The 22,879-nt window shown below is 53.7% G+C and overlaps 1 protein-coding gene and 1 long non-coding RNA gene across 4 annotated transcripts in view; one reads left to right on the top strand and one right to left on the bottom strand.

Moving 5' to 3' along the window:
- The window catches only part of RFX2 (regulatory factor X2), a 119,172-nt gene that overhangs the window by 89,001 nt on the left and 7,292 nt on the right, over positions 1-22,879 (top strand). For all 3 annotated transcript variants that reach the window (XM_055238249.2, XM_055238246.2, XM_055238248.2), the window contains 9 exons: positions 6,709-6,890; positions 9,874-9,993; positions 12,714-12,829; positions 14,724-14,842; positions 15,124-15,236; positions 15,752-15,906; positions 18,900-18,997; positions 20,314-20,463; positions 21,162-21,370. In XM_055238249.2, the coding sequence (XP_055094224.1) occupies positions 6,709-6,890; positions 9,874-9,993; positions 12,714-12,829; positions 14,724-14,842; positions 15,124-15,236; positions 15,752-15,906; positions 18,900-18,997; positions 20,314-20,463; positions 21,162-21,370 (1,262 nt within the window). The remainder of the gene's footprint in view (positions 1-6,708; positions 6,891-9,873; positions 9,994-12,713; positions 12,830-14,723; positions 14,843-15,123; positions 15,237-15,751; positions 15,907-18,899; positions 18,998-20,313; positions 20,464-21,161; positions 21,371-22,879) is intronic.
- The window catches only part of LOC129460455 (uncharacterized), a 42,704-nt gene continuing 22,536 nt past the window's right edge, over positions 2,712-22,879 (bottom strand). The window contains exons 2-4 of the long non-coding RNA XR_008650226.2: positions 10,752-10,856; positions 3,132-3,234; positions 2,712-3,025 (exon numbers count right to left, since the gene is read on the bottom strand). This is a non-coding gene — a long non-coding RNA (uncharacterized lncRNA). The remainder of the gene's footprint in view (positions 3,026-3,131; positions 3,235-10,751; positions 10,857-22,879) is intronic.

Here is a 22,879-nt window from a genome sequence, read left to right as displayed (position 1 = left end):
AAAAAAGGAGGAAGTCACTCCAGGGAGCTTAGCATTTGAGGGCAGGAGGTGGAAGATGTGGGAAACCCCCCCCAGGGAGCCCCTCACAGAGCTCTCTGAGTGGAGCTGGCCACGTGTTCCTCGGAGCTGGTTCCCTCCTCTGCGCTGTCTCAGGAGGGAAGGGGTATTCAGGTGCTGGGAGCCTGGTAAAACGAGACAGCATTGTCCAGACCCAGCCAGTCAACAGGAGCTTCCCAGGCCTCCCCTCTAGGGGCTTGGACCCAGGGGGTGTGCAGGGCCTGGAGGTCTGCACGTTGGAAGAAGCTTCCAGCCAGCTGATGGTCAGCCTGGCATGGAAACCCCCAGGGAGGAGGAGGCCCCCTAGCAGTGTCCAAACTGGAAAAGGGCAGGATATGGCGCTGTGAAAATGGGGATTCGCTCTTCCAGAGGGAAGGGGACGGAGCTCAGGCTGGGGATGAAACATGTCTTCACCCGACTGGGTGTGGCAGGCCGCCGAGTTGAGCAGAAGAGGAGGCCTCAGCCCCTGGGGGGGCACCGGGCTGCCCTCAGGCTACCAGCCGACTGGGACCCCACAGCAAGTTCACCGAGTCTCTGCCACCATGAGGTGGCGTTGTCTACTAAAGTAAACGCATCACTTGCACACCCTGAGGGAGAGAGCTGCATGTGGAAGAGGCATATTTGGGTTATGTGACTTTTTGCTTTGAAATCAAGAAACATACATTGTCAAAGGTCATTTAGCTTTCAGCTGGTGACCTGTGTAGCCTGGCGCCATGGCTGTGCTGTCCTGCAAGTCACAGTGGGGTTGCTAGAGCCGGCAGCTCCTCAGAAAGGGCCTCTGTCCAGAAGTGCCGCTGTTTTCCCTTGGAATTCCTGCCTGCCTTGGATTAGCGTCTTAGCTCAGTGCGCGGCCTCCACCCTCAACAACCCCTGTGCCTCCCACAACCCCTGCGCCTCCCGCCCACGGTCCCATCCCAGGCAGGGGCAGCCAATCTTCCAGGCACTCAGCCCCCAACCCCACTGCGTCCTCGCCTCCCTGCTCCTCTCATGCCCACCCCCAGATGCTCTTCAACCTCACCTTCAAGAAAGATCCAGAACCAGGTGGCACCCCCCACTTCCTCCACCTGGACTACTTCCCGAGCCACCACTGTCCCTGTGGATTCTTTTGGCCACCTCCTAGCCAGCCGTCAGTGCCCACCCCTACCCAGCCTCCAGCCCCTTCTCACAGCAGCCGCCAGAGTGCTCCTGCTAGAACCCAGGTCAGATCACCGCACTGCTCTGCTCGGAAGCCTCCGGGGCTCCCCTTGGCCCTCCAAGTAGAACCGAGTGTTGTCAAAATGGCCCACAAGGCCCTGCAGGACCGGCTCTCTCCCACTCCTCACTCTGCTCCAGCCACACGGGCCTCCTCGCTGTTCCTCCAATGCACCAGGCTCGGACCTGCCCCAGGGCCTTTGCACTGTGGGGCCCTCTGCCTGAAGCTCTCTTCCCCAGCCTCCCCCTCACCTCCTTTGAGTCTTCACTCAGTGGGCCCTTTCTCAGTGAGCCCTGCCTGACACCGCCACCCCACCTCCACTTACTATTGCAGTCCTTCCTCCAGTCCCTCCGTGGCAGCGACCCCATCCCCTTTCCCAGGTGAATTTCTCTGACGGCACTCGGCACCAGCCCTCATTCGGTCCATTTTACTTATTTATTGTGGGTCTCTGCCAGACAAGAATGGACGCTTCCAAGGGGCAGGGGTTTTTGTCTTGTATTCGCCGTTGCATCCCCAGCACCTGGAACAAGGCCTGGCATAGAGCCAGCTCTCGTAAATATTTGTGGGATGGGTGAAAAGGTGGGTGTTCCAAGTCCGATTATGTCAACACAGAGCACACATGGATGGTCGGAATAGCTGCCCGAGCTGCTAGTGTATGGCCTGGCGAGACTCTAACTCACCAGTAGGAGCCAGTGTCAGGCAAATTTGCCCCCAGGAATAGAAACAAGTATCTTAGGAGACAAAGGGGGCCGGGTAGGTGGGCATGATCCCCGCCTTCCCACTGGCAGGTGAGGATATCTGTCCATAGGGGCTGTGCCTGCAAAGAGCCCAGAACCACAGGCCTTTGTTGGGGGGCAGGGGAGAGGGAGGCACTGGCATTTCAGGATTTTTTTTCCTTAAAAGGAAGGATTTGATCCATTTCATCAAGAAGTGTGCTGTCCTGACAGATTGTGGCAAATGTGGATACACATGTACATTTCCTTGGAAAGTGTTCTGCTTATTTGTGTTTGATATGGACACAGAAAGAATGCAAATATCAGCAGACAAAGCACACTGCAGAACATGCCCAAACTGGAAAGATGACTCCGTCCAGCTGCTGCCTTTCCTGGCATGAAGGTACCCGAGCCCTCAAGAGCAGGGGAGGTGGGCGAGGTGTGGTTGGAGCGGCTGGACCCTCGTGGTCGGTTTCATGGAACTGACCTGTGATGCTCGCCCCAGTCTGACGTGCCGCCAGGTGTGGACTCCGGCACTGAGTGATGGGAAGGCCCTGTGCATAAGTGGCTCCCAGCCTGCTGGTGAGGCGTAGACCCTGAACAGAGTCTGCAAGCCCATCACACTTCGGTTCTAACCCAGTTCCCCTCCCAGAAGTTCATCAACACAGAAGAGGGAGGAAATGGGCCCGACTGTTGCAGCCACTTCAGTCTTCTCTGTGGTTTCTTGATGTTGAGCAAGAAGGACTTGTTGTCAAGACAATTATGCATCCTTTTAGTGTCAATGTCAACATAATTACCCAAGCAAAGGATTCTACTCTTAAATAGCCTGGGGGGTCGGGGGCAAACAGCAGAAGGATCATCTGTTCCAAAACTTTCTTTTTATGTGTGAGCCAGTATGTCCTCTTGGTGGATGGAGTCTTAGACTCTAACCTCTCAGGACTCCTAGTCCAGTGCTCCTTCCAGCTCACCGCCCGCAAAATCTGGCCTCACACCTTTAGCCTGAAAATCCGCATTGTCATTTGGCTCCTTGAGATGTGGTGTCACTGGCCCTGGCTCCTGCTGCCTGTGGAGGACAGTCTAAGAAGTGGCACCTGTGCCCCCAGCCTCAGAATGACCAAGGGAAGCCTCTGGCTTCTTCACCCAGACACCCTCTGTTTGCTCCCCGCTACCTCCTCGAACAGTCTTGCTGCCAGGCTTGAGACATCTCCAGGATCCTGCAGATGCCCACATGGGCAAACCTGGCTCCATCTCCACCCTCAGGGAGAGCACACTCTGGGGGGAACAGGTGATAAATCAATCAGCACACATGACAAATCCGGACGGTGAAACCACTGTGAAGAAAAGCTTCAGGGCCCACACTGCGACTCCCGACTGTCATCCCAACACTTCAGGAAGCTGAGGCAGGAGGATCACTTGAGCCCGGGAGTTGGAGGCTGCATGAGCCATGATTGCACCACTGCGCTCCAGCCTGGGGTGGTGACAGGATGAGACCCTGTCTCTAAAAATATGTATATATCCCTGTCTCTAAAAAAAGAAAAAAAAAAGTATATATATATACTCACACACTAACTTCAACATCAAGGTTGTGGTTCATAGTATTCATAGTATTAAATACAGGGAAGACTCTGGAGCTCTTCAGCTCTTAAGGGTCCAAGCACTCTGCCAGAGCCGGACTTTGGAGGAGAAAAAAGCAACACTGCCTCCATTGTATCAGAAAAAGTCCAGTCTAGAAAGTTGGAAGATGAAGGGTGTGAATGACTTGATGGAAAGTGAAAACTCTGATGTCCCTTTTCCCAAAGAGGCAAGTGAGGAAGAGATGAAGTCTCCACTCCGGGGCCCTTCTCAGGGTCCTTTGTTTTAACTGTCCCTTATTCAAAGGACAAGAGGGCAGGGGTCCCTCCCTGTGCTTATGGGCACAGCCGAGCACATGGCACCCAACGCTGGACGGATGAAATTGGCAACTGGTAATCGATCACCTGCACTCATGGCCAGTGGCGGACACTGCACTTCACACAGGCCCTGCAGGCAGCAGGAGGCAGACTTTGTGGTACCAAGAGGGCGAGGGGTCCCTGGTGCTGAGGAGGAGGTGATAGGCTACTTGAGTGATTCAGGGGCTGCCAGGGAACTGGAATCCAAGCTCAGGGATTGCGGCAGGAACCATTCCTGTCCCTTGGGTAAGGAGGGATGTTTGGCCGCAGGACTTACCTGCAGGAGCAGGGCTGGAGGACAGCTTGTGGTCAGGAGCTCTGAAGCCCTCCTGGCTTGCCCCAGAGGCAGCATGTGAGGTTGGACCCACACTTCAAGGCTTAGGCTTTGCTCCTCTTCGTCCTCAACACCCACGTGGGCAGTGCCCCTGCCGGGTGACTCTTCCCACCACTTGGAGGTTTTGTCCTCAGCTCTTTGGTTGCAAAGTAACACCTCTGGTCCCAATCTCTACCCTGAACTCCAGCTCAAGACTTAACCTCCCCCTTCCTAAAACGGAACTCAGCCCCGCAGCTCACCTGCGATTCGGCTTAAGAGACCTCCGCGTTCAGGCCCCACACACCCCTTCACCTGAACCTTTGACCTGTTTGTCCTCCTGTGAAACGTTCTGGAACCCAGGGCAGGTCCTCACTCCACTGTGGCCCTCGATCAGCCCCCGTTAGGGCTGGAGGGGCCAGGACAGGCTGGATCGGGTGGGTCTTAGAGAAGAGGGGTTCTGAGGTGCTGGTCACTGGTGCAGGGCTCGTCAGAACCACCCCATAGCACCATTTCATAAAAAGGAGATGAAGCCCGGGTGCGGTGGCTCACGCCTGTAATCCCAGCACTTTGGGAGGCCAAGAAAGGTGGATCACTTGAGGTTAGGAGTTCAAGGCCAACATGGCAAAATCCCATCTCTACTAAAAATACAAAAAACATAAGGCGGACATGGTGGCACATGCCTATAATGCCAGCTACTCGGGAGGCTGAGGCAGGAGAATCACTTGAAGCTGGGAGGTGGAGGTTGCAGTGAGCCAAGATCGCGGCACTGCCCTCCAGCCTGGGTGACAGAGTGAGACTCCATTTCAATAAATAAATAAATAATAAAAAAGAGATGAATGCTTACTTCCTCCCCAGCTTCCAATGCTGAGTGTGGGGGAGGGGGGGCAAAAGACAGGCAAACGTTGACGGTGGGGCGGGGGGCGCCGTGGGTACGCTGTGGTGAGTGGACAGATATTTCCCAGGGGCCACACCTACTTTGTGTCTTGTGTGTTGTGCGCGGCACAGGGCTTCCCAGGCCAAGGGCTGTGCAGGAGCCCAACATGCCCAGTGGGGGAGGGCTGAGGACCCAGCACTGCCCACTCTGAAGGCCCAGACAGCAGGAGCCCTTCAGAGCTCTGGAAGGGGGGCTCAGCCTAGACAAAGCAGCCGACAGCCTTACACAAAGTGGACCAGGTAGGGACAGCCGGTTTCCCCCGACGCTCTTGACACGGAATCTGGACTCAGGCCTCGCTTCTGTGCGTGGAATTCCTGTCTTTCTCCAAATCGCAGGCATCAGTGAAAGCCTTTTGTATTCACATAGCAGACCTCTCTGGATCAGGGGACAGATGATAACAGAGGGAGAGGAGGAAACCAGAATTAAGCCGCAGTCTTTAAGGCACCTGGCTGAGGGCATCAGTTGGTGGGTGGGCCACCTTTGCGTCCATGCCCAGTGTGGGGACTGAGCTCTTCATGTGGACAGTTCTCGCAGCCCTTCTAACTGGATGTTCACCTCTCGAGGCACAGTCCTTGGCTCTAGACTCATTTAGCCCGTCTTTTTGTTTTGTTTTGTTTTTTGAAAGAGACGAAGTCTTGCTCTGTCGCCCAGGCTGGAGTACAGTGGCGCGACCCTAGCTCACTGCAGCCTCAACCTCCTGAGCTCAAGCAATCCTCCCACCTCAGCCTCCCAAGTAGCTATGTCCTGCCTTTTGACTTAGACACAAAACCGTGCATATTAGCATTTGTGTATTTTACTGAATTTCCATTTGTAACTCCCTCAATAAGGGATCTCAGTACATGTTAGCTCACTGCTCACTACAGAACACAAGGCTATGGGGCCCCCGAGTCTTCTTCAATCTTCCTGTTTAGCCTCAGAATTTCTCTCCATTCCTGTATGTTGAAGAGCTATTTGGTGTTTAAATCCTGTGTGGTGGTGTATGGGCATTTAAGTGACTGAAGACAGAATCTAATAGTTCTTGATCACACCCAGATTTTTACAAATTAAGTCCAGGAACCTGAAAACCAGGCTAAACGTGGAAGAATCAATAAGTGAAAGAAAATGAGTGATTCATTAATCTGCTTAGAGAACTCAAATCAGTGACCATAAAGATGGATTTCTGGCTCACGCCTGTAATCCCAGCACCTTGGGAGGCTGAGGCAGGCAGATCACCTGAAGTCAGGAGTTTGAGACCAGCCTGGCCAACATGGTGAAACCCCGTCTCTACTAAAAATACAAAAATTAGCCAGGCTTGGTGTCGGGCACCTGTAATCCCAGCTACTTGGGAGGCTGAGGCAGGAAAATTGCTTGAACCCAGGAGACAGAGGCTGCAGTGAGCTGAGACTGCGCCACTGTACTCCAGCCTGGGTGACAGAGCAAGACTCCACCTCAAAAAGAAAGAAAGAAAGGATGGATTTCCTCATCCCGTTTGGTAATACAGGGAACGCAAGTAATTCTCTTAACGAGTCCACGTTGGCACGTTCGCGTTCCTCAGGCTTCTGACAAACGCAGACGTGTCTTTCTTTTCGCAGCTCCAGTGGCTGTTGGATAATTATGAAACGGCGGAAGGCGTGAGTCTCCCCAGAAGTTCTCTGTACAACCACTACCTTCGGCACTGCCAGGAGCACAAGCTAGACCCAGTGAACGCCGCCTCCTTCGGGAAACTGATCCGTTCTGTGTTTATGGGGCTGAGAACGCGGCGGCTGGGCACCAGGTGGGTAGACGATCCCCAGCCCACCTGTTCTTCCTCTTCCTTTCCCAAGAAATGGAGCTTTTGGGAAAATGCGAGGCTCCCTCCTACTTTTCCAGGTGGCCTGATTCGCAGCCACCTCTGGAGTGCTTGCAGTTACTTTCAATTGGCAGCAGCCTTGGCTGTGGCCAGGTGTAGCCCGCGGTGTTGGCTTTAGAAGCCGGTGATGGGACATGGGGATCACTCTGGTTTTCTCTCTCCTTTTGAAAATTCCCAAACAATACTTTTCTTTTTTTCTTTTTTTTTTTTTTTAGAGCAGCCTCTGGGCCAGGTGTGGTGGTGCACACCTGAAATCCCAACAGTTTGGGAGGCCGAGGCAAGAGGATCACTTGAGACTAGGAGATCAAGACCACCCTGGGCAAGATAGCAAGACCTCATCTCTAAAAAAAAATTAAAAATTAGCCAGGCATAGTGGTGCACACCTATTTGCACACCTGTAATTTCACCTATTTGGGAGACTGGGAGGGGAGGAGCACTTGAGCCCAGGAGGTGGAGGCTGCGGTAAGCCGAGATGACACCACTGCACTCCAGCCTGGGCAACAGAGCAAGACCCTGTGTCAAACAAACAAACAAAATGTAGCCTCTGGTTTATCCAGCAGAGCTGGATTTACCATTTCTCGGTGTTTTGTTTTTGTTTTTATTTTTGAGACAGAGCCTTGCTCTGTCACCCAGGCTGGAGTGCAGTGGTGTCATCTCAGCTCACTGCAGCCTCCACCTCCTGGGTTCAACCGATTCTCCTGCCTCAGCCTCCCAAGTAGCTGGGATTTACAGGCCCCCACCAGCACGCCTGGCTAATTTTTATATTTTTAGTAGAGACAGGGTTTTGACATGGTGGCCAGGGTGGTCTCAAACTCTTGGCCTCAAGTGATCTACCTGCCTCAGCCTCCCAAAGTTCTGGGATTACAGGTGTGAGCCACTGTGCCCGGCCTCTTGGTGTCTTTTGCTGTACCTGGACCAATCCACCCTGCCTTCTCTTGGCCTATGGCAGCCCCGGGACATCACAGGCCACAGATTTATTGCAGGCAATTATGCCAACTCTCCTCTAACAGAAAAAAACAGCAGCATCTCCAACCCAAAGCTGGTGGCCCAGAGAGTGCTGGAGGCTGCTGCCTGCTGAGGCTGTGATCCTGTGGCCAGCGAGGCTCAGCATCTGCTTTTGTGGGGTTGGGGCTAACTCACGTGCTCTCAAAGCCTGTGTCCTGGCTGTCTATAAATGGTGTGGCGGTGGATCCACGAGGACCAGAGTCCCTTATTCTCTGACACTTTTTGACCCTTCACAGGGAATGCCTTAGGGAATGTGGATGCATAGAGGGACAGAAGCGGGAGGAAGCCACAGGGCAGCCTGGTCTCTGGGGACACAGCCCCTGCTCCCGGAGGGGCCTCCCCTGCAGAGCATCCCAACTGCTGGCTTCAGGATTAAGGCTGATTTCCCCGTTTTCCCCGCTCCGAGCACCTGGCTAAACATGTACCTCATCTAGAAAGGGCCCAGGCTGTCTGCTATTGCAATGAAATTTAAAAAGGAAAAGAAGGGCCGGGCATGGTTGCTCATGCCTGTAATCCTAGCACGTTGAGAGGCCAAGGCAGGAGGATCACTTGAGGTCAGGAGTTCGAAATCAGCCTGGCCAACATGGTAAATCCCCGTCCCTACTAAAAATACAAAAAAATTAGCCAGGCATGGTGTCACATACTTGTAATCCCAGCTAATTGGGGAGGCTGAGGCTGGAGAATTTCTCGAACCTGGGAGGGGGAGGTTGCAGTGAGCGGAGATCGCACTACTGCACTCCAGCCTGGGCAACAGAGTGAGACTGTGTCTCAAAAATATAATAATAAGAGAAAAAGAAAGAAAGAAAAAGAAAGGACCCAGGTGCTTCCTGCATGTCCCTGTTGCCAGCTCTGGAGAAATGGCATCCTGTGAGCTGGGTGTCTCCACAGCCATGTCTGTGGGTTAATGCTTCCCTCCTGTGAGGACTCTGTGAGCTGTTTTCTGAACTAAATTGTTTAAAGCCTTCTGATCATCATTCTCCCGTAATAAACTAATGTAATAGTTCCCAAACAGTGCCTTTTTCCAAAATGTGTTACTAGATGATTGAAGGGGATGGGGAAGGGTTGTTAATAATAATGGTAATAATAATAGAGATAGGCCACGCAGAGCTCAACAAAGCTGACCTGGTGTTCTCAGCACAGGACTTGTCCGAGACTTTATTATACTAGCCTGTGAGAGAGGACTCTCCATGACAATGGCATTATGGACAGAATTCCTTGATCACATTCCTCACGCAGTTCAGGAAATGCTGAACCAGAGAGGCCAAAGTGAAAGGCCAAGATCCGAGTGTCGTGGCACACACCAGCTACTCAGAGGCTGCGGCAGGAGGATCACTTCTACCATCCGAGTGTGGTGGCACATGCCAGCTGTCCCAGCTACTCAGAGGCTGAGGCAGGAGGATCACTTGAGCCCAGGAGGCCAAGGCTATAGTGAGCTGTGACTGCACCACTGCACTCCAGCCTGGGTGACAGAGTGAGACCCCATCTCTAAAAAAGAAAAAAGAGAGAAGAGGCCAGGCACGGTGGCTCACGCCTGTAATCCCAGCACTTTGGGAGGCCAAGGTGGGAGGATCACTTGAGCCCAGGAGTTTCAGACCAGCCTGGCCAACATGGCAAAACCCCATCTCCACTAAAAATACAAAAATAAGCTAGGTGTTATGGCCCACGACTGTCATCTCAGCTACTTGGGAGGCTGAGGCAGGAGAATCTCTTAAACCTGGGAGGCGGAGATTGCAGTGAGCCAAGATGGCACCGCTGCACTCCAGCCTGGGTGACAGAATGAGATTCTGTCTCAAAAAAAAAAAAAAAAAAAAAAAAAAGAAGTAGGAAAGAAAAAGAATCCCAACCTGTCTTGTTGTTCAGGACGTCTGCAAAGGGAGCTGACCCTGGGATGTTTGGTTTCCAGGGGCAACTCGAAGTACCATTACTACGGGATTCGTCTGAAGCCAGACTCTCCACTGAACCGGCTGCAGGAAGACACGCAGTACATGGCCATGCGGCAGCAGCCCATGCACCAGAAGCCCAGGTGGGTGCCGGGCCAAGCTGGGTGGGGCTGTCTCTCCCCTGGAGCATGGAGCGGGAGGTGTTTCTCCAACATGAAACAAACTCATCATAACTCCCCAGTCTCCAGCATCCTGGGAAAGCCATGGTGTACCCCTCTGCTGAGACTGAGGTGAGTCTAGCAGGAGACACAGGAGGCTGGGATGCAACCTCCTCCAGCTAACTTTTCAGACTTTTTTTAACCGTTTAAAACTGTTTTTAACAGACTTCATTTTTTAGAGCCATTCTAGGTTCACAGCAAAATTGAGTAGAAAGTACAGAGAGTTGTTCTACACCCACAACCCCGCTCCCCACCGCCTCTCCCACCATCCGCCTCCCCCACACAGCAGTGCATTGGTCATGACCCATGACCCTCTGCAGAGCCAGCATCACCCCCCAGAGTCCGCAGTCAACATCAGGGCTCACTCTTGGTGTTGTACCTTCGATAGTTTGGACAAACCTATAATGACATGTGTCCCCCATCACAGTGTCACACAGAGTCCTTTCACAGTCCTAAAAATCCTCCATGTTCTGCCTACCCAGCTTTCCCCCCGTACCCCAGTCTGCGGCAACCGCTAATCTTCTGCCATCCCCACAGTTTCCCCCTTCCCTAGTGTCATATAGCTGGAATCACAGACCCTTAATTTTTAAAACTTGGGAAGTAAAGAGAGAGAGGACACTGCAAATAAGCCAAGAAGCCAGGAGAAAGAAGCAGATGTGCTCAAGTCACGACTTCTTATTCACCTTTGGATCCAGTGGCTGGAAAGCCCTGGTCATTTTCTGAAATATCCTCTTCTCCATCCATCACAAACTTTCTCATCTTCTAAGGCAGGGGCCAGCAAACCTTTCCTGTAAAGAGCCAGAGAGCAAATATCTTAGCCTTGCAGGCCGGACAGTCTCTGTCATGACTGTTCAATTTGGCTGCATCCTGAAAGCAGCCACAGATAGCATGAAGATGATGGGCGTGGCTGTGTGCCAATAAAACTTTATTTACAGAAACAAGCAGCAGAATTGGCCCTCAGGCCATAGTTTGCTGGCCCCTGGTTTAGGGCCCATTCAAATATCGCTGCCTCCCAATGTGCCTCCACAAGTGCCCACCCTGAGGGCAGGGGCCGCATTGCAATAGCCCCACGTGGCACCTTCACGCCTAGTGCTGGGCCCTCTGCACAGAGCCACCAATGTATGTGTGTGGCTCAAAAACCCATTCCAGCTGCTCTGTGTAACCCATTGACTCCTGACCAGAGAGCCACTCCCAGGAGTTGGAGGTTCCAGGAGAGAGTTTCCAGAGCATTCCTTCTGTACCTCATTGTCTGCAGACATGGACTCTGGAGTTCACTGCTGTTGTTCAATTTGGGCCCCTGGCAGACACCTGTGAACCTGTGCTCCAGGCAGTGTGTCATTTTAGGAGTAGTGACACACATTTCAGGGGGACAGGCTGATGCCATTTGCATTTGGAAGCTACAGCCTGAGCCTGTGTCTGTGTGATGCCCACGGCCTGCCCTGAGCCAGGCGGTTTACACACACCTCGCCGGCATGTCTCCCGCCTCCCCGTAGGCCTGGCCCCGCTTTGTATTTGAGGAGGGAGGCTCCCTGGAGATGCTCTGGCTCAGGCCAGCTCTCTGCCTGCCTCCACCACACCACACACCGGGCTCTGAGGAGTCCAGCACCTGGAAAGCCTTCCTCTGTGAGTGTTTCTCAGCGCTGCCTGCACAGGCTGACCACCACTGTCTGGCTCAAAATGAAAGTCTCAGAACTTCTGAGATTCCACCAATAATAAGATGTTTGTGATTCATGCAAAGAATCTCCCTTTTATTTTATTTATTTATTTATTTATCTTGAGACCGAGTTTCGCTTTTGTTGCCCAGGCTGGAGTGCAATGGTGTGAACTCAGCTTACTGCAACCTCCGCCGCCCAGGTTCAAGTGATTCTCCTGCCTCATTCTCCTGAATTGCTGGGATTACAGGCATGTGCCACCACGCCCAGCTAATTTTGTATTTTTAGTAGAGACAGGGTTACTCCAGTTGGTCAGGCTGGTCTCGAACTCCCGACCTCAGATGATCTGCCTGCCTCGGTCTCCCAAAGTGCTGGGATTACAGGCGTGAGCCTCTGTGCCCGGCCAAGAATTTCACTTTTTTTCTAAAAGAGAAATGTTAGGGGAAAAATATATATCTATTTTCTCAAGTGTCCATTAACAAACTGTGGTTCATCCATATGATGGAATATTATTCAGCCTTAAAAAGGAGAAATTCCAACACAGGCTACAACTCGGTGGACCTTGAGGACATAACGCTCAGTGAGAGAGGCCAGTCGCAAAAGGACAAATCCCGTGTGACCCCACTCCTAGGAGGTCCCTAGAGTCGTCAGATTCACAGAGACAGGAAGTCGGATGGGGGGTGCCAGGGGCTGGCTGAAGACGAGGATGGGGAGTGAGTGTTTCGTGGGGACAGAGCTTTAGTGTGGGAAGATGAGCAAGTTCTGGAGATGACAATGGTGACAGTTGCACAACCACGTGAATGTGCTTAATGCTGCTGAGCTGTGCACTCAAAATGGTTCCGATGGTAACTTTTGTGTTATGTGTATTTGACCGCAAATTGTAAACATCATACACACACATGCCTGACTGAATCCTGCCCAGCCCCCCACTCCTTGGGCCCACCCCCAGTAGGGCTGCTGGGCCTCATGGTGGTATGTGTGTTCCCGGCCTAGGTACCGGCCAGCCCAGAAGACGGACAGCCTCGGGGACAGCGGCTCCCACAGCGGCCTGCACAGCACTCCAGAACAGACCATGGCCGCGCAGAGCCAGCACCACCAGCAGTACATAGGTGAGAGGCCTGGTCAGGCCCCGGGGTGGGACTCCCATCTGCTCCCCACACTCCTGGGTTTCAACACCAGCAGAACCAGTGGCGTCTAAGTGTCCGCTTCCGACAGTTTTCTTATGAGACACCTTTTCGGTCAAATAGAAAGTTCTCGATAAACCTTCTTTCTGACATCCCTAAGACTTTAGAATAATCAGCACATGCCAAAAATATTAATATATAAAATGACCATCAGAAAAATGAGAAAATAAAATCAAATGACCATCAGAAAGAACACTAGAGGCCAGGCGGCTCATGCCCGTGGTCCCAACACCTTGGGAGGCCAAGGCGGGAGGATCACTCGAGCTCAGGAGTTCAAGACCAGCCTGGGCAACATACTAAAAAATTAAAAAATTAGCCAGGCATAGTAGCAAGCTCCTGTGGTCCCACCTATTCAGGAGGCTGAGGCAGGAGGATCACTTGAGCCCAGAAGTTTGAGGCTGCAGTGAGCCGTGATCACGCCACTACTCTCCAACCTGGGTGACAGAGCGAGACTCTGCCTTTAAAATTAAAGAAAAAAAAAAAAAAAGAAAGAACGCTAGATATTCTCTACTCAGGGTGCACCAGGATTTGCCTGCCATCTGGGCTTTCTTCCTTCTTGCCTGGAGCTTTTGGGGTGCTTCTGGTTCCCCAACAAGAGGCAGTCTTGGCCTCCTCCCTGGGGGCTGCTCAGGGGACAGCGTTCTCCCCCAGCTGGCCTAGTGGTGGCGCCATCTCTGCCCCGGGAAGGCCCTAACTCAGAGCCTGCCATGAGGGAGGGCGGCCAAGGAAGGCCCACTGGTGTATCATGATTCAGGTGGGCTCCGTACACACTCAGTGGCTTCCATGTAGTTTATGATCTTTTTTGAGCCCAAACAGAACCCTCCTGGGTTGAGTCTCTTGCAGAGATTGAGGTGGGATCAGGCCCATCTCCAGGAGGTCACTGCAGGGACACCATGGCTGGCCTTCTCCCTGAGATGTGCTGCCCTGAGCTGGCTCTGCGGGTACTTGCTGTGTGCCAGGGCCTGGGCTCAGGGCTTTCTCTGTGTCTGCATATTTAATGTTCCTGGGAGGTGACAATATCCTCTCCATTTTCTACCTGAGAAAACTGATGCTTACAAATTCTCTGACTATGCCGGGCATGGTGGCTCACACCTGTAATCCCAGCACTTTGAGAAGCCGACGCAGGCAGATCACCTGAGGTCGGGAGTTTGAAACCAACTTGGCCAACATGGCGAAACCCCATCTCTACCAAAAAAATACAAAATTAGCCAGGCGTGGTGGCACACACCTGTAATCACAAATACTCGAGAGGCTGAGACAAGAGAATCACTTGAACCCGGGAGAAGGAGGTTGCAGTAAGCCAAGATCATGCCACTGCACTCCAGCCTGGGTGACAGAGCGAGACTCCGTCTCAAAAAAAAAAAAAAAAAAAAAAATGACCAGGCACGGTGGCTCACGCCTGTAATCCCAGCACTTTGGGAGGCCGAGGTGAGTGGATCACCTGAGGTCAGGAGTTCGAGACCAGCCTGGCCAAGATGGCGAAATCCCGTCTCTACTAAAAAATGCAAAAATTAGCTGGCATCGTGGCACACACCTGTAATCCCAGCTACTCGGGAGGTTGAAGCAGGAGAATCGCTTGATCCCAGGAGCTAGAGGTTGCAGTGAGCCGAGATCGTGCCACTGCACTCCAGCCTAGGCAACAGAGCAAGGCCCTGTCTCCAAAAAAAAAGAAAAAGAAAAAAAAGAAAAAACAAATTTTCTGACTGCATGGGGTGGGGCAGAACATCTGTTTCTGGGCCCCCATCCACCATGGCCTTCCAGTTGTCCACGGTGTCCTAAGAGCCCCGCCGTTTCTGATGTTCCCGTGTTCCTCCCCCAGATGTCTCCCACGTCTTCCCCGAGTTCCCAGCGCCCGACCTGGGCAGCGTCCTGCTGCAGGACGGCGTCACACTGCACGACGTCAAGGCCCTGCAGCTGGTGTACAGACGGCACTGCGAGGTGACCGCCCCAGCCCAGGCAGGCAGCTCCTACGTGTCCCTCCCGGGATACGCCAGCGCTCAGGCCAGGCGTCCCTGGGTGATGCTGAGGAGATGGAGCCCCGAGCCCCCCCACAATCATCCTCTCTGAAGCAGCAGCCCCTCCGCATCCATGTCCATCACCTGCTCCTCTCTTCTCTGTGGCCTCCCTTGGGATTCCAGGGCACCCTGCTGCAGCCCGGATCACGGCTGCACATGATGGGCACACGCACCCGTCTGTCTCACCGGTCCCTTCATTCCTAGGCAACTGTAGATGTGGTGATGAACCTCCAGTTCCACTACATCGAGAAGCTGTGGCTCTCCTTCTGGAACTCTAAGGCCTCCTCCAGCGATGGCCCCACCTCTCTTCCTGCCAGGTGACTGCCACACCCTGGCTGGGTTCACAGCACCCCCAGACTTAACCCCCTGCTGACGTCCACCAGTAACCCACAAACAAAAGCCTCAGCTCTCCAAGAATCAGGGCTCAGACCCCTCTGCCTTCGTCCCTGTAATTTTTAGACTTGGTAGAGTCGACTTGAAATTCACATTGCCATCCGCCCCTTTTCAAGGTCAGACTGTTTGAATAGGGAGGATTTTAGAGGTGACCATGATGCAATCCCAAGTAGAAGTGACCCCAACCCATAGCTGCAGTGAGACACAGTATGACAGTATGACCACTGGCAGGGGAGGGACAGCGTGGACCCTGGGGGAAACACGGAGGCGCCGGGAGCAACATGGAGGGAGGGGACCCATCGAGGCTCAGGGATGGGGAGCAAAACCCCAGCCCCACTGTTGGGCAAAAGTCCCGCAGCCCGGCTCTCTGGTCACTCCCGTGGCTGAGTGAGCCCACCTGGGACAGGCCACAGCTCACCTGTCCCCCCTCCCTCCACAGTGACGAAGACCCCGAGGGCGCCGTCCTGCCCAAGGACAAGCTCATCTCCCTGTGTCAATGCGACCCTATCCTCAGGTGGATGAGGAGCTGCGACCACATCCTCTACCAGGCGCTGGTGGAGATTCTCATCCCCGACGTGCTGAGGCCGGTCCCCAGTAAGTGACCCACGGCCCCACCCGGCGCCACTCCATCCTCTCTTCCTGCCTCCTCTGTCCTTTCTTACATGTACATCTTCAGCCACCTCAGACCATCGCTTTCACAGAAAACCCACACTGGTTCATGCCAGTGATCCCCACACTTTGGGAGGCTGAGGCAGACAAATTGCTTGAGCCCAGGAGTTTGAGACCAGCCTGGGCAACATAGTGAGACCCTGTCTCTAAAAAAAAAAAAATTAACTGGGGCCAGGCAAGGTTGCTCACATCTGTAATCCCAGCACTTTGGGAGGCCGAGGCGGGCAGATCATTTGAGGTCAGGAGTTTGAGACCGGTGTGACCAACATGGTGAAAACCATCTCTACTAAAAATACGAAGATTTAGCCGGGCATGGTGGCACACGCCTGTAGTCCCAGCTACTAGGGAGGCTGAGCCAGAAGAATAGCTTTAACCCAGGAGGCAGAGGTTGCAGTGAGCCAAGATCACACCACTGCACTCAGCTTGACTCTGTCTCAAAAAAAAAAAAAAAAAAAATGAGCTGGGCATGGTGGTGTGTGCCTGTAGCCCTAGCTACTCTGGAGGCTGAAGCGGAAGGATCACTTGAGCCCAGGAGTTTGAGACCAGCCTGGGCAACATAGTGAGACCCCGTTTCTAAAAAAAATACAAAAATTAGGTGGATGTGGTGTTGCGTGCCTGTAGTCCCAGCGACCCAGGAGGCTGAGGCAGGAGGATCACCTGAGCCCAGGAGGTCGAGGCTGCAGTGAGCTATGATTGCACCACTGCACTCCAGCCTGGGCAACAGAGTGAGACCCTGTCTCAAAAAAAATCCCTAAGCAAGAGCCGCTGTGGGCCGTAGAATGTGTGTCCTCTGGCATGCGTATCTATCCTTGTCTCTGACTTGAGGGGAAGGTCACAGTGGCTCTAGTGAGCTCTACTTGCTGTCAGGACACTGCCAAGAGTAGCTGGGCTGGGCTCGGTGCTTTCTTTTTTTTTTTTTTTTTTTTTTTGAGACGGAGTCTCACTCTGTCGCCCAGGCTGGAGTGCAGTGGTGCGATCTGGGCTCACTGCAAGCTCCACCTCCTGGGTTCATGCCATTCTCCTGCCTCAGCCTCCTGAGTAGCTGGGACTACAGGCGCCCGCCACCGCGCCCGGCTAATTTTTTGTATTTTTAGTAGCGACGGGGTTTCACCGTGGTCTCGATCTCCTGACCTTGTGATCCACCCGCCTCAGCCTCCCAAAGTGCTGGGATTACAGGCTTGAGCCACTACGCCTGGCCTGGGCTCGGTGCTTTCTAGAAGGTTCATTGGGGGCATGCAGGCCGGCCTCTGGGAGTAGCCTGCTCGCAGCCCTGGAGCCGCCACTGTGCGGAAGGCCTTGGCCCAGGGCCATGTGGGGTTGCTGCCCACCCTGGTCCTACAGACAACCACCAGCCACCTTCCTCCAGCCTCCCTTAAGCCCCACCGTGACACTTCCTGAGTGCCACCCCCTGTAGGAGGGGCAGAGACATAAACTTAGAAGAAGAAGCTGGGACACGGCCCTGGACTCCTGCAGCCTGTTTGGGTAGAGGCTGACCTTTAACCCCCAGCCAGACCCCACTTCCCAGCACCGTGGGATTCCAGGAGACATTTACACCCCAGCGCCCTGCCCTGTGATTTCCCACAGGACTTGGCGGGGGTGGGGAGAGAGTGACAGACACAGTGAGGAAAGAAGCCAGGCCCACAGCAGGGCTCACTTGTGCCCCTGGGGACCTCCCAGGGCCTCCAGCTCCTGAGGCAATGACAGCACCCACCACGAGGGGCCCCTCAGGCCAGGCCCGTGCCAAGCTCCCCAAAACCCTGGGGGTCATCAAGGAAGCTGGGCACAGAGGTCTGTCTTCATAAATCACAGCATCAGGACCACGGGCTGTGCCCCGCAGTCCATCCACAAACATCTGGGCCCGTGGGCCATCTACAAACGTGCGGGCCCGTCAGTACCAGGCAGCTCTCCGTCCTGCTGAGTAAACTCTATGCTCCCTTTGCTGGAAGATGGGAAACAGCAAAAGTATTGCATTTCTCATTTGGCCTGGCCTTGCCTGTCTGCCTGAAAACTGTTCAGGGCAGTGCCTTGTTCGAGTTTCTACGTTGTGGTGGGAGTTTGGGGTATCTTTCCTTTTGCATTTTAAGATATTTTTCTGGGTTTTTTTTGTTGTTTGTTTGTTTGTTTTGTTTAGACAGTTTAGCTCTTGTCACTCAGGCTGGAATGCAGTGGCGCGATCTCGGCTCACTGCAGTCTTTGCCTCCTGGGTTCAAGTGATTCTCCTGCCTCAGCCTCCCGAGTAGCTGGGATTACAGGCACCCACCACCATGCCCAGATAATTTTTGTATTTTTAGTAGAGATGGAGTTTCACCATGTTGGCCAGGCTGATCTCGAACTCCTGACCTCAGGTGATCCACCCACCTCAGCCTCCCAAAGTGTTGGGATTACAGGCGTGAGCCACCTCGCCCGGCTTTTTTTTTTAACAGTCTTATTATTTGCTTCTTATTCTAAGCCACTTTAAAATAAATTAGGAAGTTGGTAGAATGTATTTACGTGTGTGTGTGTTTCTGTCAAGGCCTCTTTCCCTTGGCACTGTTGATATCTGGGGCTGGATCGTTCTCTGGGGTGGGGCCCTCCTGGGCACTGCGGGGTGCTGAGGAGCATCCCTAGCCTCCACCCACTCCATGCCTGAGGCACCCCGCAGTCATGACAACCATTAACATTCCCAGACATCGCCCAGTGTCTCCTGGGGCAGAATCGCCCCTGTAAGACCCACATAGGCAGTGGGTGGTGACCAGCAGCACTGGGCCATGCCCGGTTCTTCCCTTTTCTAAGTGTCCTCGGTTCCCCGTCGCCTGTGTGGCTTGTTCTTCATGGTGGTCATTTTCATCGCACTTGGGCCAGCTCTTACACCGAATGCTGATTTCCAGGGTCCAGTCACTGCCTTTCTCCCTGGTAATATCATGGTCTGTATCCCCCAGGTACCTTGACACAGGCCATCCGTAACTTTGCCAAGAGCTTGGAAGGCTGGTTGACAAATGCCATGAGTGACTTCCCACAACAGGTCATCCAGACCAAGGTACGTCCGGGGCGGGGCCTGGGCTCCCCAACTATGGCTGGGAGGGGCTCCACTCCAGGACAGCATGAGGATCACTGTGCCCCAGAGAGCGCTGGCTTCTTCCCTGTGTCATGAGAGTAACCGATCCCTTCAGGAAGCCCCGAGCACACTGCCGATGACGCGTCAGTGCTGGCAGGAAGGGGAACAACAGAAGATGTCATTTGATGTCATATCTTTGGGTCAGTTCAGAACAGACTGCGTGTTTCTGTGCTCATCTTATTCGGGAAAATTAATCTCCTTGCTATGACCCTTATTGCTACAATCTTGGCCACAAATCAATCGAATCTGAATGTAGACCCTTGGCCGATGTGTGGGAGAGAGTGATTACCGACCATTCTCACAAGCGTTTCTTTTTTATTATTTTTTTTTGAGACAGAGTCTCACTCTGTCACCCAGGCTGGAGTGCAATGGCGTTATCTCAGCTCACTGCAACCTCTGCCTCCCGGGTTCAAGTGATTCTCCTGCCTCAGCCTCCCGAATAGCTGGGATTACAGGTGCCCGCCACCACACCTGGCTAATTTTTTTGTATTTTTAGTAGACACAGGGTTTCGCCATGTTGGCCAGGCTGGTCTCGAACTCCTGACCTCAGGTGATCCACCTGCCTTGGCCTCCCAAAGTACCGGGATTACAGGCGTGAGCCACCACACCTAGCCATCATGAGCATTTCTTGAAGGGCTCTTGGGTGAGAGGAGGCAGCTGCAGGGCACCCGCCTGCTCTTCAGAATTGATCTGTTAGGCAGTGATGCAAGCATTGATCGGGTCATTGTTAAAAATTCAGATTCAGGGCTAGTGCAGTGACTTGCACCTGTAATCCCAGCACTTTGGGAGACCAAGACAGGAGGATCATTTGAGGCCAAGAGTTTGAGACCAGCCTGGGCAACAAGCAAGACCCCATCTCTTAAAAAAAAAAATAAGATTCCCAGGCCACACCCACTAGAAGTCTGATCCTGTAGCAGCCAGGAGTCTGTGGTCTCAACAGCCCCTCCAGAGAACCACAGGGACTCTAGAAGTGGACATGGCGACAGTTGTGAATTCTAACTCAGCAGCATGCGGGCTTCGGTTAGTGACGCGTGTGATGCGCCGGCGAGGTCTCCTCTTCACTGATTCTCACTCACTGGGTCCTTAAGAATAGCAGGGGGTTCCCTCTTCCCTGCCCAGGTTGCTGTTTCCTGCTCCCTCCTCCCTGTGTTGTCCCTGAGCCCACGCACCCCTGCAAAGAGCGCAGCGGAACAGGCTCTCCCCGCGAACCCCTGCTCACCACGAGCCCTGGCTTACAGGTGGGCGTCGTCAGTGCCTTCGCCCAGACGCTGCGGCGCTACACGTCCCTCAACCACCTGGCACAGGCGGCCCGGGCAGTGCTGCAGAACACGTCCCAGATCAACCAGATGCTCAGCGACCTCAACCGCGTGGACTTTGCCAACGTGCAGGTGACCTCCTCCACACCGTCCCCAGGGCCTGGGCTTCCCGCCCTCCAGCAAAACCAGCAAACCCACCAAGTGGAGCCCGTGGCACAACCTGGCCCCTGCCCCGCGCCTGGCCACGGTTTTGTTGCATGACACGGGTCCCAGGCCAAAGCCCACCCACAGCCCCCAGCTCTCTCCACTCCGTCATCTCTCAGGGCCCTCTGGCGTCCAGGTGCTGTGGCCAACACTTCTGCTCATTTTCCTCACGAAGGCTCCCAGCTTCCAGGATCCTGGCACCACGTTGACTCTCCCCGTGGCCACTTTCCTGGCTCTGTCTCCTGTGCTTGGCAAAGTGCTGGCCCACAGCAGATTCCGAGCTATGCTTATTTCAGGCCCTGGCTTTATCCATTAAATAAATAAATGCACACACACACATTTAGAAGTGACCCCTTTAAAACAAAACTAAACGAAGACCTCGTATAGCATGAGCTTTGATCCAGAAAGACCCGGGTATGAGTCCCCGGAAGCCGGGTCGGATCCCCCTTGGCTCTCTATTCTGCCCCTGTGACGGGAGACACAGGGCTCGGCTTGCAGCTGTCAAGGTCAAGGGTGAGAAGGCTCAAGCACAGTACGATGTCCCGCCCTGAGCATGGCTAGGTCCGGGGAGGGCTGCCGTGGCTGGGGGTCCGCATTGCTGACGCTGGCCTCCATCCTGCCCACAGGAGCAGGCCTCGTGGGTGTGCCAGTGCGAGGAGAGTGTGGTGCAGCGGCTGGAGCAGGATTTCAAGCTGACCCTGCAGCAGCAGAGCTCCCTGGACCAGTGGGCCAGCTGGCTGGACAGCGTGGTCACCCAGGTCCTGAAGCAGCACGCCGGCAGCCCCAGCTTCCCCAAGGCTGCCCGGCAGTTCCTGCTGAAATGGTCCTTTTACAGGTTAGTCCCGCCAGACCTCCAAGAGAATTCTGGCAGGTGGGGGGCTCTGAGAGAAACTTATAGAGGGTAGGGGGCTTGGCTGGTGGGCTCAGAGAAAAACAGGGCTCAGCAGAGTTGCAGCAGTGCCTGAACCCACAAAAAACAACTACCTGGCTGGGGGCCTCACTCATGACCAGCGGCTCCCAGGGGCAGGCCCAGAAGGCCACCATGGCCTAAAAACTAAGTTGCAAGTTCTGCAGACAGAAATCATCACTGGGGGCTGGGCATGGTGGCTCATACTTATAATCCCACCACTGTGGGAGGCCAAGGCAGGAGGATGGCTTGAGACCAGAAGTTCGAGGCCACCCTGGGGAAAATATCAGGGCCTCTACAAAAAGTGAAAAAACTTAGCTGGACGTGGTGGCATGTGCCTGTGGTCCCAGATACTTGGGAGGCTGAGGTGGGAGGATCTTTGAGACCAGGCGGTCCTGGCTGCAGTGAGCCAAGATTGCACCACTGTACTCCAGCCTGAGTGACAGAGCAAGACCCCATCTCTAAAGGGGGGAAAAGCTATCTCAGAACTGAAGGGCACAAGGAGGGTCCTGGTGAAATTTCAAAACACCAAGTTTGAGAAACAACCATAAAAGCTTCCAGAGAGAAAGCAACAGGCTGGGGATGGGAGCACCATTAGACTTCCGAACAATGTGCAGAAACCTAGAAGGCAGTAGAGCGAAGTCCTGAGAGTTCTGAAGGGAAATCATTTCCAAGCTACAAACCTACTTTGTGCAGAGCAGGGCAGGGGAGCCAAGGCTTCCAGAGGGATCATCCCCAGGAAAGGCACCAAGATGCCTCCTGCAGTTCTGTCAGGGAGTTTTAGTCTTGCTGAGTACATGGAAAAGTGTGCATTTTTAAAAAAAGAGCCAGTTATTACCCCAAGAAAAAACAAAGCTGTTCTGTGGCTGACAGGCCCCATATGACCCAGCACATGGATGAGCTATGGCCACAGGGCCAAATTGTTATCCCCACCTGTATTAGTCCATTCTCACGCTGCTGATACAGACATACCCAACACTGGGTTATTTATAAAGAAAAATAGGTTGAATGGACTCACAGTTCCACCTGGCTGGGGAGGCCTCACAATCATGGCGGAAGGCCAAGGAAGAGCAAAGGCACATCTTCCATGGCGGGAAGCAAGAGAGCATGTGCGGGGGAACTCGCATGTATAAAACCATTGGATCTCGGCCGGGCGCAGTGGCTCACGCTTGTAATCCCAGCACTTTGGGAGGCCGAGGCGGGCGGATCACGAGGTCAGGAGATCGAGACCACGGTGAAACCCCATCTCTACTAAAAATACAAAAAAATTAGCCGGGCATGGTGGCGGGTGTCTGTAGTCCCAGCTACTCGGAGAGGCTGAGGCAGGAGAATAGCGTGAACCCGGGAGGCGGAGCTTGCACTGAGCCGAGATTGCGCCACTGCACTCCAGCCTGGGCGACAGAGCAAGACTCTGTCCCCAAAAAAAAAAAAAAAAAA

This window comes from Symphalangus syndactylus, chromosome 13, assembly GCF_028878055.3.
Source record: "Symphalangus syndactylus isolate Jambi chromosome 13, NHGRI_mSymSyn1-v2.1_pri, whole genome shotgun sequence".
Lineage (NCBI taxonomy): Eukaryota > Metazoa > Chordata > Mammalia > Primates > Hylobatidae > Symphalangus > Symphalangus syndactylus.
The sequence above is the reverse complement of the archived record's forward strand: the minus strand, read 5'-3'. Positions and strand labels throughout refer to the sequence as shown.